This window comes from Arachis ipaensis, chromosome B4 (genome assembly GCF_059453495.1).
Source record: "Arachis ipaensis isolate K30076 ecotype BB chromosome B4, ASM5945349v1, whole genome shotgun sequence".
NCBI classification, from domain to species: domain Eukaryota; kingdom Viridiplantae; phylum Streptophyta; class Magnoliopsida; order Fabales; family Fabaceae; genus Arachis; species Arachis ipaensis.
The window spans coordinates 4,357,203-4,371,230 of NC_142439.1; the positions used below are offsets into that span (position 1 = coordinate 4,357,203).

Here is a 14,028-nt window from a genome sequence, read left to right on the forward strand (position 1 = left end):
TTATTAATGCGTAACACATAAAACATAGAAATCATATCTAAAACCATCCAATTTACAAGAAAAAGAAACATCTGTGTATCTATCAGTAGCAACATCCGGTTAAAGTCACCAATGTCTCTGGTTTACCAGTTGGCTGATTCTTGGCTTATATAGAGTTGTTCCCTAGCATTGTTGATAAATCAGTCCTGTTAAATAATTAACGAGATCTAACTAATAATAATAAGTCAATAAATATTTTTAAATTATATTTTATATTAATTAATTATTATTAAATAATAATTATTTAAATTTTATTTTAAAAAATTATAAAATTAATGATTATTAATTATAATTATTTAAAATTAATTAATTAAAAATTATTTACTTATAATTTTTTATATAAATATATTTAATATAGATGAATATAATAATATAATAGATACATATCTACTCTTCCAGGTATGGTCAACATTAATATATAGTGATGATGACAGACAAAATTGTACACTAATGCAACCAAGAAATGCAGAGGGTGCAGATCTTCAATATTCTGCACCATATAACTCGTGCAAAGACTGAAAAATGAAATTCAACCTTTCCTAACATTAATAAAAAAAAATCAATTAAGGAAGAAATAAATATTTGTTTACATACACACACCTTAGTTTTAGTCAGCAAAAAGGCCTTGTTCACATTTTTGTTTTCTTCTCTTTTTAGCAGAGTTGAATTATAAATATATAAATATATTTATGTATATTATATTGATGAGAATTAGCTAGGTGTTGAAATATAAAGGAATGCTTAACATCAATATATATATTTACGTTCCTCAAATCTATGAACATCTAAATGAGATGTATGGATGGATTTCTTGGAATTTTTAATATATACTCTGAATCCAAAGTCCGAACATTCGGATGAGTCAATGGCGGTCTTAACATGCATGCAGCACGTGATTTTCACGTTGCTTTAAAATGAATCTGAATAAGTGTAGGAAAAAAAAACATTACCACGTAATATTTGAAAATGTAATACTTTATTAGAAGTGTTAAAAATAATAAAATATGTATTTTTTTATTAGTTTTAATTTTTTTTAAAATTTATAAAATAATATTAAAATATTTATGATATAAAATGTGATAATCTATCTATTCTTATCTATAGATTTTAGGTTCAAATCTCATTCTTAATTAAAAAAAAATACTAAAATTTAATCTTTTAAAGGACGGATTTGATAATTTATTAAATTCGAATCGATGCCAAGTTGACTAAAATCGTGTTATAGTTGATCTTCTCTGATTGCTATATATTTTTGTTAAACCGTATCAAATTGAATTGGTTAAGTGAATTAAACTACCTGTGCCTTCCTTTATCGAGAATATGTATCTTGAGTAGCAGAAATTTTCTTCCATTTATTTTTAATTATGATACATAAACCAAAACTTTGCTTAAAAAAAAAAACATATAAATAGCACTTAAACCAGGAAAAATGGATAATCTTCAATGAAAAAAAAAATACTTGAGAGAATAAAGTATAATCTTTTACTTTTAATTTTTTAAGTAGGATCAAAATTAAATAAAAAAAATAATAAAAAATTAGATTAAACACTGGACAGTATTCAATTTTTTTTTTAGTGGAAAGGATCCACTCCCGTTAAACCAGCTCGTCTGGCACTGAATGCTGATGATAATAAGAGCGTTTGAATTAGTTAGTGGGAGTGGTTGGTGCAAAAATTGACGGTCTCCTTTTGTTTAGACAGCAATTTGTTTGGTTGAAATAGAAAAGCGAGGGAAGAGGGCTTTGTACATGCATAGCAAACTTTAGTAGGTGATGCAGTCGAATATGCAACCACTAGCTGGTTGAATAAAATATATGGAAGGGTAGTTTTGTCATTTGATGGAAAAATGAGGTGTGGTGGTGTATTAGATGCCTTTTGTGTTGTGGTGTGTGAAGAAGAAGAATTAAACTTTTACGAGACCCCACGAGTGGCCTTGTTTTCCCTTTTTTTACTTACTGCCCTTCCTCCTTAGTCCAAAGGTTGAAGATGGGTTGAGGGTGATGAATACGAAGATAGAATAATCAGAGAAGAGAAAAAAACAAAAGAGAGAGAGAGAAGAGAGAGAGAGGGGTAAATGAAATGGAAGTATCAGATTTGCAAAACAAGAAGAAGAAGCAGCAGAGCGGCAACAACAACAATAACAGCAGCCTTGTGGTCCCCTTTGATGGCGCCACCACCGCCACCGGAAGGCCCTTCATCATGGGGGGGTCCATCTCTTCTTCATCTTCGTCGTCTTCTTCTTCCTCCAATTCAACTTCTTCTTCCACCACCATCGACGCCAACCTGGCCATCGCCACCAGATCTGACGACAACCAGCTCCAGACTGCACCCAAGAGGTCCACCAAGGACAGGCATACGAAGGTCGACGGTCGAGGCCGCAGAATCCGAATGCCCGCCACATGCGCCGCTAGGGTTTTCCAGTTGACCAGAGAATTGGGACACAAGTCAGACGGAGAGACCATCGAGTGGCTTCTCCAGCAGGCTGAGCCTGCTATCATCGCCGCCACCGGCACCGGCACCATCCCCGCTAATTTCTCCACCCTCAACGTCTCTCTAAGAAGCAGCGGCTCCACGCTCTCCGCTCCGCCGTCCAAGTCCGCACCTCACACTTTCCACGCTGCAGCGTTGGCACTCGCTCACCACCATCCTTCTTACGAGGAAGCGTTTCACCCGCACACGGCGTTGCTAGGGTTTCACCCTCACCACGCGCAGCACCAGCACCTTATGACTGCTGACCAAATCGCAGAAGCGCTTCCCGGCGGCGCCGCCGACTCCAGCGAGAACTATATGAGGAAACGCTTCAGAGAAGACCTGTTCAAAGATGAGAGCAATCATCAGTCGGAGTCGCAGAACAATGAAAGTGGTGGTACAGGTGCAGTTGCTGCCGATGGTTCTTCGCCAAAGCCGTTCAAAACCAACCTACAAATGCAGCTGCAACAACAGCAACCTCAACCAGAAGGAGGAGGAGCGGGTGGTGGTGGTGGTTCTTCTGGACATGGACTTCTTCGCCAATCCAATTTGGTACCTGCCACTGCCATGTGGGCGGTAGCGCCGGCACCCGCCACCGCCGGTGCACCAGGCAGCACAATCTGGATGCTTCCAGTGACTGCTGGAGGTGCAGGTGGTGTAGCCACCGGTGCTGCAGCCTCGGAGGCGCAGATGTGGCCGTTTGCTCATCAGGGAGGTAGTGGCGGTGGCGGTGGCGGTGGTAACAACACGTTGCAAGGTCCACTACACTTGATGCCGAGGTTCAACCTTTCCCCCAGTGGCGGCGTTGAATTCCAGCAAGAGGGACGCGGTGGTCTTCAGTTGGGTTCGATGGTAATGCCGGCGGCGCAGCAACAGCAGCAGCCGCCGTCTCAGCATCTTGGATTGACGATGTCAGAATCCAACTTGGGAATGCTGGCTGCTTTGAATGCTTACACAAGAGCTGGTTTGAACATGAACATGAATATGAACATCAATTCTTCTTCTTCTCATCATCATCATCATCATCATCATCAGCCTCCTCCTCCTCCTCCTCAGGCTGCAGACAGCGGGGAAGATGGTCCTAACAGCTCCCAATGACTCCCCGGTCACTCTTAGTAATTACTAATCTCTGCATAAATTCATTCCCATCAATTTCATTGCAATACACAGTTTTATACTTATTATGCCTTTATAATTTTTTGTAGATTCTCAAAACTCATGATCCATGATGATGAGTTCTTTGAAAATTCTGCTGCTACTGCCTCCTCAGATGATACTGTGAACTTTTTAGTTAATTCTTCTCTTTATGTTGATTTGATTTCATACTACTTTCCTATTGCCATTTACACTTTGATTTTGGTCCAAAGGGACGAGTGTTTATGTATAGGAGGAACAAATTTCTCTTTGCTATTGCCTTGTATTTATTTTCACTTATGTATGAAAAATAGGATTAATTAAAACTCAAAAAAAGTATTTAAATGGAAAATTTTCAATAGCTAATACTCTATCTTCAGTTATTTTATTTCTTTCATCTTTTAATTTATCTCTATTTATTTCTCTACAATTATTTTAGTATAAGAGTGGATGATTGATTATAATATCCAACTAGCTAGCCAAATTATTGGGATCATTGCCAGGTAAGGAGTGAGAGAGAGACCAAAATTATTTATAATTTTATATACAATATGAATTTCATCCAAGAAGGCATTCATTTCCACCATTCTAGTTCTCTCTATATTATACTCTATTCTTTCTTTTTTCTTCTTAATAAAATTAAACATTGTTTCACAGCTAACGATTTAAGATGAGACATGATTTATCAGAAAGAAAGTATATATGTATGTACGCGATCCCAATAATTTTTTAAAATGAAACATTATTGAGCAACGATAGTCAATTATTACTTTATAATACCTATCATATTCATTGATTATGTGTATATTTAGCATGATAGCCTTCTTTGACATTGACAACACTATAGTGTATATAAATGGATTATTCTTGTGAGTTGAAATATCTCATGTGTTTGATGTTATATTGGCCATATATATTTTACACTTTTCTCCATACGTATATAATTAACAAAATAATAATAATGTTAATCGGAAGATAAGTCAAAAGGAATTTGAAAATAGGTAGGGAAGTATTGAATTGTGATGGGCAATAAAAGACAAAAAGAAAAGGAAGAAAATCAAAATGAGGTAGGGTTCATAACTAAAGGACGGTAACGTTGTGTATAAGCCAAGGCGGCAAGGATAATGACTTTGGTGTTTGACTTGAACAGTCAATTTCATATCACTCTCCCTTTTCATTGCCCAATCATTCTTGTTATTTTTTTTTTAACCATTTAACCTTATTTGCTATATTTATATATATAGGGAACATTATTGATGCTTTGGATTCCCAATTGTTTTATACTGCCAAAGCAGTTTCCACTAGCTGGATTTGAATTTCAAGTGTAATGATATGTACATTTAAAAGTGCACGCCGCTGGTATAACAATTCTATATAAGGTTTATCTTTTTCGCAATTTTCTCCTAAGAGTTGGAAACAAGTTCATTTGAGCTAAACAAGTAGTGAACAGGGATATTTATTTTGTTGCTTGTAAAAATCTATACTATAAACGGATTCTGTACAAATTAAATTGGATCTTCAATTTGAGGTATAGTCATCTCACAATTGGAGCTATATACCTGCATTTGTTTTATTTGTTTTAGCTTAGTAACATTTTAGCAGAGGTATGAAGAGTCATGGACCACAACTATAATTGGAACTTGGAAGCCAGTTCATGTCCACAGTAAAATATTTATTTCTAACACCAATCAAACAAGATATTTTGGTCATATACTAATAATATGTGGATATCATATAATTAATCCACCATAGGATACCCTATAGTTTCTGGTTTATTATTAGCTGACAAAACTAAACTTTCACCCACTTTACAAGAAAAATTACATCTTAATTAAAATAATGGGAAGAAGAAAAGCATATTCACACACTGGGTTCCCCTTTTATCCCTTGCCATTGTTTGGATCGGAGATTAATTAGCTTTCGTCGCACCAAATAAACCGCAAATCCCGCGATGAAAAGCTAAGCTAAAAAATTTTGATATAGAAGCAAAATTAGTGATATATTTTAACATGATAATTTTTGGTGTTTAAAAAGTTGAAAAAAATTTAGATCCCTCCGATTTGTGTTAAAAATTAAAAAAACTCAGAGTACACAAATCAGACCATGCGAGTTGTTTGATTTTAAAATTTTGTTTAAGAAATCGCATGATCCGACTTGTGGTTGAGCAAATATAAATTTTGGAAATTAGAAAACGGACCTCCGAATTGTTTGTTGTTGTCAATTTTTTTATGAAAAACGCAATTCGAACTGTCTGTTTACTGATGGAGAACTCGCATGGTCGGAATTCTATTCCACTAATACCACATGACTGTGAAGCACCAGTATTCCCCATATTCGAGTCTAACACCACTTTTGCTTCCTTATTCAAATTAAAAAGTGGAAAAGCTAATTACCTTAAATTTAATTTGTATAGTTTAGAAGAGAGCGTGATGATCAGGGTTGTTGATCTGGTAAATAAAACGGACGGTGAGGATGAGTGGTGAACAGTGATGCATGATGTAGATGAACTACAAGTAGCAATAACCGCAAGCTTGGGACCACTTCACTTTCACTGAATGAGTGAGTGAATAAAGCACCACGCGCTTCACGTGCTCCAATCACAAGGCTGCCAGGTGAGAGTGTGAGTTCACGAGGGTGCCGCGCGTGGGCATAGAACTTTAGGGGACAATGATTCTCTTCTTCCCGCTTCAGATCTCTGTCTCTCTTTAACTGTTTGCCTCCTTTTCTCACAATTAGGATAAACTCTCTCAACTAGCTTCAATTCTTTTGCCAACACGTATTGCAAAGCAAAACAATTTAAACACCAACTTTAACTTCAGTTAACTTTATTTTACTATTTAATTATAGAGTTTAATTTCGTTTAGTATTGTTTAAATCCTCAAACAATGGTATTTAGTATCTTTTTTAAGAAAATGGATCTTCTCTATTTTTTTTTATTGGAGAGAATAAAGTGTAATTTCTCACATTTAATTTTATAAGTGGGACTAGAAATTAATAAAAGAGAACAATGAATGGTGAGATCAAACACTGGATACTATCCAGTTTTTTTTCTACTGGAGAGGATCCACTCCCCTTTTTTAATGCCAAAATATGTATGACGTAGTCTTAATAAGTAAAACAAGACCAGATTTGAGCCACATCATTAACAGCATCGAACTTCGATAATAAAAAATATACTAGAGACTATATTAGTATATTTTTTTGAATTTGGAGACCAAATTATTGAAACTCACCAATTTTAAAGACTAAAGTAAAATTAACTTGCACGTAATCGTATATTCGTTTTTTTATATGACCATTCACGTAGAGTATAAAAAATAATTACGTAGATACACGTGTAAAATTAATTTCTACTACAAATGCATCAAATTAAAATTCTTAATTATAATAAATTTTTTTATTGTTAACATTCCTATAATGTTATTAAACATAACAAAAATAAGAGAATTTAATTTGTAGAAACATGGATACCTAATTATCAATAGTGAAGTGGGTGCTCTCCGCCGTGGCCGGTGGTAATAGTGACTGCAGAAGCTACCATCCAAGGCCAAACAAAGCCGGTGTGAGCACTGGGCAACACAAGAACCTTGCCAGACACACACAACAGAAAGTTACATATAAATGCGAGAAAATATTGGTTGAGTTAGTAAAAGGTTCAATGGGCATGAAGGTACCTCCTGATTTCTCTGAATTAGTTAAGACGGAATCAACCTAAAACTTTTTCAAAGAAAAAAAAAATAATAAAAGAGAGTAAAAAAAAAAAGATAAAGTTACGTACAAAATAATTACCATTCCATTCAATAAGTTCGTTTTCATCATGATGTCTTGTCGTTTTATTAAACTATTCCTTTTATCATTGTATTCAAACACATAGCATGAACAAATTCTGATTAGTACAGGAAACAGATTTAGACTTTGGAGAGAATAGTAAGAAATTTCCTATACTTTATCAAAGCACGAAGGAATCTCTTAATTCTAGGCTATATTTTAAGGCAAAAAGGTAAACTTACGTGCTTATTTTACGTGTAGTTACTGCATAGACTGTAGGCTTTAGAAGTAAAATAATGAGCCTATCTATAATTCGATGGTTAATAATTTAAAGTGAGTAGTCATAATCTTTGGGTATATTTTATTACTAGAGTTTTTGTTCGATATAATATTTCGAGAATGTAATTTTTAGGAATATAAATTTTTTAAAAATATGTCGATTTTGTTCTAACATTATAAATTATAATACAAAAAATTTATAGAATTAAATTATTTTTATAAAAAGGTCGTAAGAGACAAAAGTCTGATCCTCATCGACCGAGAAGATCAGGATTTTTGTAGATAAAAAAAATTAAATAATAAATTTTTTTAGTTATTATTTTTATGTAAAAGAGTTTAATTTTTTAATTAATAATTAATTTTAATATTTATTATTTAAACTTAAAAGAATTTAATGTGTATATTTTTATATTTGATTAGGTGTTAAGTCTATTGTACAAATAAAAATAATTAATTTTTATGCTTGTGATTTAAAAATAATATTTTTTCTCTATATATAAAAATATAATTAGATATTAGTATAAAAAGTTATATTAATAGTTATAAAGGGTAAAGTACTAAATTGGTCCCCTAGGTTTGGGCGTAATTCTGTTTTGGTCCTTAAGGTTTAAAGTGTTCTATTTGAATCCAAAAAAGTTTCATTTAGCATCAATTTAGTCCCACAATGAGGTCAAAATTAAATAATTAACAAAATGTTCTACATAACAACAGTTCAAGAATAAAATCGATAATTTGAAGAACAAGTACAAGCTCCAGAGGCACAAAATCAAACATTGATGCATCAATACATTTATTTATCATTTTCTTTAGTTTTATAGAAAATATTTTATTTATATTATAAAAGAATAATAAATAAATGTATTGATGTATCAATGATTGATTTTATGCCTCTGGAGCTTGTACTTGTTCTCCAGATTATCGATTTTGTTCTTGTACTGTTGTTATGTACGACATTTTGTTAATTATTTAATTTTGACCTCACTGTGGGACTAAATTGATGCTAAATGAAACTTTTTTGGATTCAAATAGAACACTTTAAACCTTAAGAATCAAAACAGAATTACGCCCAAACCTAGGGGACCAATTTAGTACTTTACCCTAGTTATAAAATTAACTCAATTTTTTTTGAAACAATTGAATCTTTGATTCTAATTATTAATCACAACATTAGTATTCTCTTAAAATTATATGTAATAAATATTTGAAGGAAGAGCGAGATAGATAATGGGAGAGAAAAGAGAGAGAAAGATAAAGAAGAAGGAAAAAAAGTGTTTGTTAAGAGTGGAGAAAATTATTTTATATTAATTGTAATGAAAAAATATCTCATGACATATTTTAATTTGTCAAATTAGTAATATAAAATATAAATTATAAGTTATATATAAAGTGGAAAGAATAGAAAGAAATAGAGAAAGAAATAGAAGTAGATAAGAGGATGGAAAAAAAAGAATTTATTAATTTTGAAAAGAAATATTTAATTTTAATTTTAATAAGAAAATGTCATGTGATACATTTAGTTGTTAAATTAATAATATAATATGCTTATATTCGAATTTTAATATTTTAATTTAAACTTTAATTTAATTTTAATTATAATTAAAAATATTATGTTATATATTTTAATTGTCAAATTTATAATTAGTTATTAATAATAATATATAAGAGAAATAGAATAAATTAAAAAATAAGAGACAGAGAGAGAAGAAAATAACCTTTTAATTTTGAAATTAATGATTTAATTTTAATTATAATAAAAAATAACATGTATATTTTAATTATAAAATTAATAATATATAATAGATAAATATAATAGAATAATAGATGTAATAATCTCGAATACTCCGCCGTCAACCTTATTTGTTTCACAGTGAGGATCACATGCTGCAATCCCATTTTTCTCCTAGTGCGGTAAGGCTTTTTCAGAACAGCAAGATAAGATCTCAGCCTTATTAGTTAAAATTTAGTCTTTGTTTTATTTCTATTTTCTGGCTCCAAAATTTTCTAAGAAATTCATCTGTACATTATTCGGATGAGAAACAGAACGAGTTTCAAAGAATTGTATTCCATCGCAGTATCAAGACTTTCAATGCAATCAAGGGAGGTAATATGAATACGTTAGAACAATGCAACTGTACATATGATAATCAAGGTTGTTCTTATGCACAAAGATTTACGAAGCATGTACACTAAATTCATCATATAATCTCATCTCTACAATGTTTTGGGTAGAGGGACTCCCACCAAAATGCAAACCTGTGATCCGTCTCCAATGTGGTTCACTTTGGTGATTTTGTTTGGCTCTGGTTCAATGTTGTTAGTAGCTTTAACTTCAAGTATGTAGTCCACTGCATCATTTACCACGGATGCGCGCGCACGCACATATCAAACAAAACCAATTAAGCAACCTTTTAGAACAGACAAGTGGTGGGAACAAGGAAGTTTATATGAAACATTAAATGCTGGACAAAATCAGGAGTTTGTATCATTACCAGCAATAAGTTATGACAACGGAACAATGTTATTGTGCTTTTCTATCTTGCATCTGGTCCCGTTTCTCCAGGGGTAAAAGAGACAACATCCACATTCTGCACAAAAGCCAATCAAAGTACATGGGCAAAAATCATAATAACCAAAGTCTACCAGTAATGAAGAGCTTGCAAGCCCATTATTGGTCAGGTTTACACATTTTAGTGATCTAATCATGGATACTAAGCAGGGGGAAGGAAGTATTTCATGACAAGGATCTAGCTGCAGTTTGTAGCAGTGCTGTATCAACGTGGAGCTCGGAACCTTATCTCTAAGGCCATTATTTTACCACACGAGTGCTCTTTAATTTCGGGTCATTTGCCTAATAGGTATGCTCAGTAATGCTATGTCTCTAGAGCAAAAAGATTAGCGATGGGGAGCTTACGACACATTGTCAGCAATATAAAATATTGGAAGCTTTTCCACTCCTGCAGGTCTCCATTTGTGCTTTTCAAATGAGATTGCTTGCTCAGCTCTTGACGCAGTTGCAGTTAACACAAACTGAAATATAAATCTGTTACTATCATATTCATTCACAATAACATAACATGTTATTTTGGTTTGAACCAAAAAAAAAATGAAAAAAGGAAAGGATTCTAAAAGTCAAATTCAATATAGGAGTAATAAAGAAGAAATAGAAGCAGAACATCTGAGATAGTTTGCACATACCAGTGGGTAAAGAATAGCCATAATCCCGTAACTCACGAGAGGTGAGAAAAAGAATATCGCCAAAACACAAGGACTTCCTGTGAGGATATAAACAAAACTCTTAATCTATAATATGGAGTGAATCAGAGGATAAATAATCGAACATGATATATTAATTTTTATCAATAGTTCAATGTTCTTCCATAGGAAAATATTAATGGACTGAATTCTAACAAAGGCGACACCATATGGAAATACAGGTACAGCATATCCTTCAAAATCTCCACACTTGACAAAGTTGAAAATCCCCAATCCTCATGCCACAGTTATATATGAGACTAATTAATGTTATATTCCTTATTAGCAACAGACAGAAAAGTTGACCTGTTCTTCCTAAGTTCAGTATAGTAGGTTGTTCATATAAATAATGAAACAGTCAAAGAATAGCCACATGATCCAAGCATAAGAATATTCTCTAGGCTAACAAGTACATATGATTAATAAAGAAAACGTAAATGAGTTCTTAAATAAAACCTTACCGAAACCAGCAAAAAATGGCCAGTAAGATTGAAAATAGTCCAGCCTTTTATCAAGAGGCACTTCATTGAAATTCCATTTATACCTAACCAAAGTTAAAATTTCAAAGAAAGAAATACAGAAGTTAAACAATACCCAATTGTTAAGAACACTAAGGCTTTTACCCTAATAATGAAAGGAGAACACTAGATACATACTCGAAGCAGTAATATGCATACATCCAGGCGAGGAGCAAGAAATTGAGTACCTTCCCTATGTATGGTATAAATCCGGTTGCATAGACCTGCATATAAAATCAGAACTTGCTTGTAAGTTGAGTAGTAACGGTAAAATGAAGCAGAACTGAGTTTATTACATATCAAGGTAGATCTCTATATAGTATTTGACCAACAATGAATAAAGAAATTACAATGAATTTATTACCTCAAGAAAGAAAACACTCAGAAGGAGTATTGAGTACACCTGCTCTCCTATTCCAATCATGACCCTGAGTGAAGTAAACAACGTAGCTGAATCTTTTTACCATGGATTAATCCAGTAATAATTAACACCAACTAGAAAAGGACAAAGAAACTAAGAATTTGAACCTTACCCTCCCAAGCCAGCTGGTTTTTTTACATGACTAGCATTTTGTGAAGTTGGAGAATTGCTTTGGCTCGAGTCTTTCTCTCCTGGGAACTTGGATCGTCCCATTGCAGCATACCCAAACTTGGCAATGTCATTATACCTGACAACATTATTTGAAAGTCTAATTTTTAAGACAAACTCAAACATGACTTGAAGCACCTTCCTATGGAACCAAGCAAAGACTAGGGCATTATCAATGTACTTAATTTACAGCAGTGTGAATGCTCATCAACAATGAAGATTCTAACATCAGAAGATGATTAGAAAGAGAATGTTACCAGATTGTGCTTAGAACTATGCTAAAGACATATAGCGGGTAAAACCAAAGCAGCTGCAGGGAAGAATCAGAAAATATGAGATACGGAGCAAGCATATAACAGTGGAAGGAAGAGTAATTGAATTGATACTCACGTAAAAGCACTGAACGAGAAGAACACGCAAGATTGAATAGAATATGAGAGTGCCACGTAAGGGACAGAGTTGATGAGAAAGAAGGAGCGAGCATTGATCAGGGAGAATCCACCACAAGGCAGGGATGACAACAGAGTTCAGAACGAATATACTGCACAAATTGAAAGGAAGTCAGACAAGGGAGGAATTGAAATGAAAGGGGAGAGGGCGGAACCAACCTTCCTAAGAAGATGAAGCCGTTGAAGAGGAAGCACTGGCCGGTACGGCGGAGGAGGGGGCGGGAGCGGAGACAGAGGAGGAGGACGCGGTGGAGGCAGCAGGCCTCTCCGAAACCCTGAAGCCAGAGAGAAAGAACAGCTGCAGCCTTGGCTTTCGCCGCTCCGTCGCCGTCCATTGCGAACAACACGACACAGCGTTTTAGTTTGACTTCATCGCTCAACGCTCACGATTCTCTTTCACTCTCTTATGCCTAATCCCCCTACGCTTTTCTACAAGGTTACGCTATCTATGCATCTTTACTCTTCATTTTTATTTTTAATTTAATTTTACAGGGGTATAAAATTACTTAATGTCTAGACATTAGACAACAAAAAGAACTTCTCTTTTTCATGTGATATAGGATTTGTTTAGGTGAGTTTTTTTTAAAAAAAAATATTTTTTAATTATTTTTTATAAAAAATTTTATAAAAAAGTAAAAATAATTTTATATTTAAATATTTTATATAAAAAGATCGTTTTATTTATTAATTATATTTGGGTATAACGATATAAAAATATTTATTTATTTATTTATTACATAAAAAATATCTTTTTTTTAAGAAAAAAATCTTTTAAAAAAAGATGTAAATTACAGTTTCTCAAAAAAAATGTTTTTTTTTATTTTTCTAATATTTTTATTTTTACTATTAGAAATTTGCCAAACACGCTAAAAAATTAAAAAAAATTCATTAAAAAAATATCTTTTTTTTTATCAAAATAATAGCGCCCAAACAAGCACATAGTCTTCTCGTGCTCATTTAAAGATCGCGAATTCGAATCTCACTCCTAACTTTGTAAAAAAACTGCTCTTTTGCTATGACGAGGTAAATAATTATTTAAAATATTTTATATTATCAGTTCATTAAAACTAAATTCTTAATCTTTACTAAATTACAACCATTTCATGTTATGGTAATGCTAAAGAAATGACAACTCAAAGTTATTTTATTTAATTATTTTATGATATTTAAAAAATACAAAATAAAAACACTTGACACAATAAAATGACTTTGAATTATGTTGGACTGATTTTTTTTATTTTAAAATATTTTTGTTCATTTTAAATTTATAACAACTAACAAATTAAATATCTCTAGCTACGATTTTAAACTTTACTGCACTTTAGATACAGGCTTCACTAATTTTCACTTGTTTATGTTACTACACAATTTTTTATGTTGCTACACAATTTTTTAAGTTGCTTTCTGACCAAACATATTTATTAATAGTAAATTAGTGATTGTGGAGTTCTAACAGAGGTTAGTACAGACTCGACCCTTGAAAATTATATTACTAATATATATGCAGGCGACGGTCATGAAAGACCTTAAAA

General features: G+C 32.9%; 2 protein-coding genes across 2 annotated transcripts; one reads left to right on the top strand and one right to left on the bottom strand.

Moving 5' to 3' along the window:
- Nucleotides 1–1,932: 1,932 nt before the first annotated feature.
- Nucleotides 1,933–4,007, top strand: TCP8 (TCP family transcription factor). Its single transcript, XM_016341785.3, has 2 exons — nucleotides 1,933–3,622; nucleotides 3,713–4,007. Exon 1 carries the CDS (start codon nucleotides 2,118–2,120, stop codon nucleotides 3,603–3,605), a length of 1,488 nt encoding a protein of 495 aa, XP_016197271.1. The 5' UTR covers nucleotides 1,933–2,117; the 3' UTR covers nucleotides 3,606–3,622; nucleotides 3,713–4,007.
- A 5,762-nt stretch (nucleotides 4,008–9,769) lies between these two features.
- Nucleotides 9,770–12,939, bottom strand: LOC107638488 (etoposide-induced protein). The gene is made up of 11 exons (XM_016341789.3): nucleotides 12,656–12,939; nucleotides 12,438–12,588; nucleotides 12,305–12,357; nucleotides 11,992–12,126; nucleotides 11,823–11,886; nucleotides 11,597–11,682; nucleotides 11,402–11,484; nucleotides 10,884–10,960; nucleotides 10,600–10,715; nucleotides 10,178–10,273; nucleotides 9,770–10,033 (listed from the first exon to the last, which is right to left on the bottom strand). Exons 1-10 carry the CDS (start codon nucleotides 12,829–12,831, stop codon nucleotides 10,207–10,209), a joined length of 1,008 nt encoding a protein of 335 aa, XP_016197275.1. The 5' UTR covers nucleotides 12,832–12,939; the 3' UTR covers nucleotides 9,770–10,033; nucleotides 10,178–10,206.
- Between the last annotated feature and the right edge of the window lie 1,089 nt (nucleotides 12,940–14,028).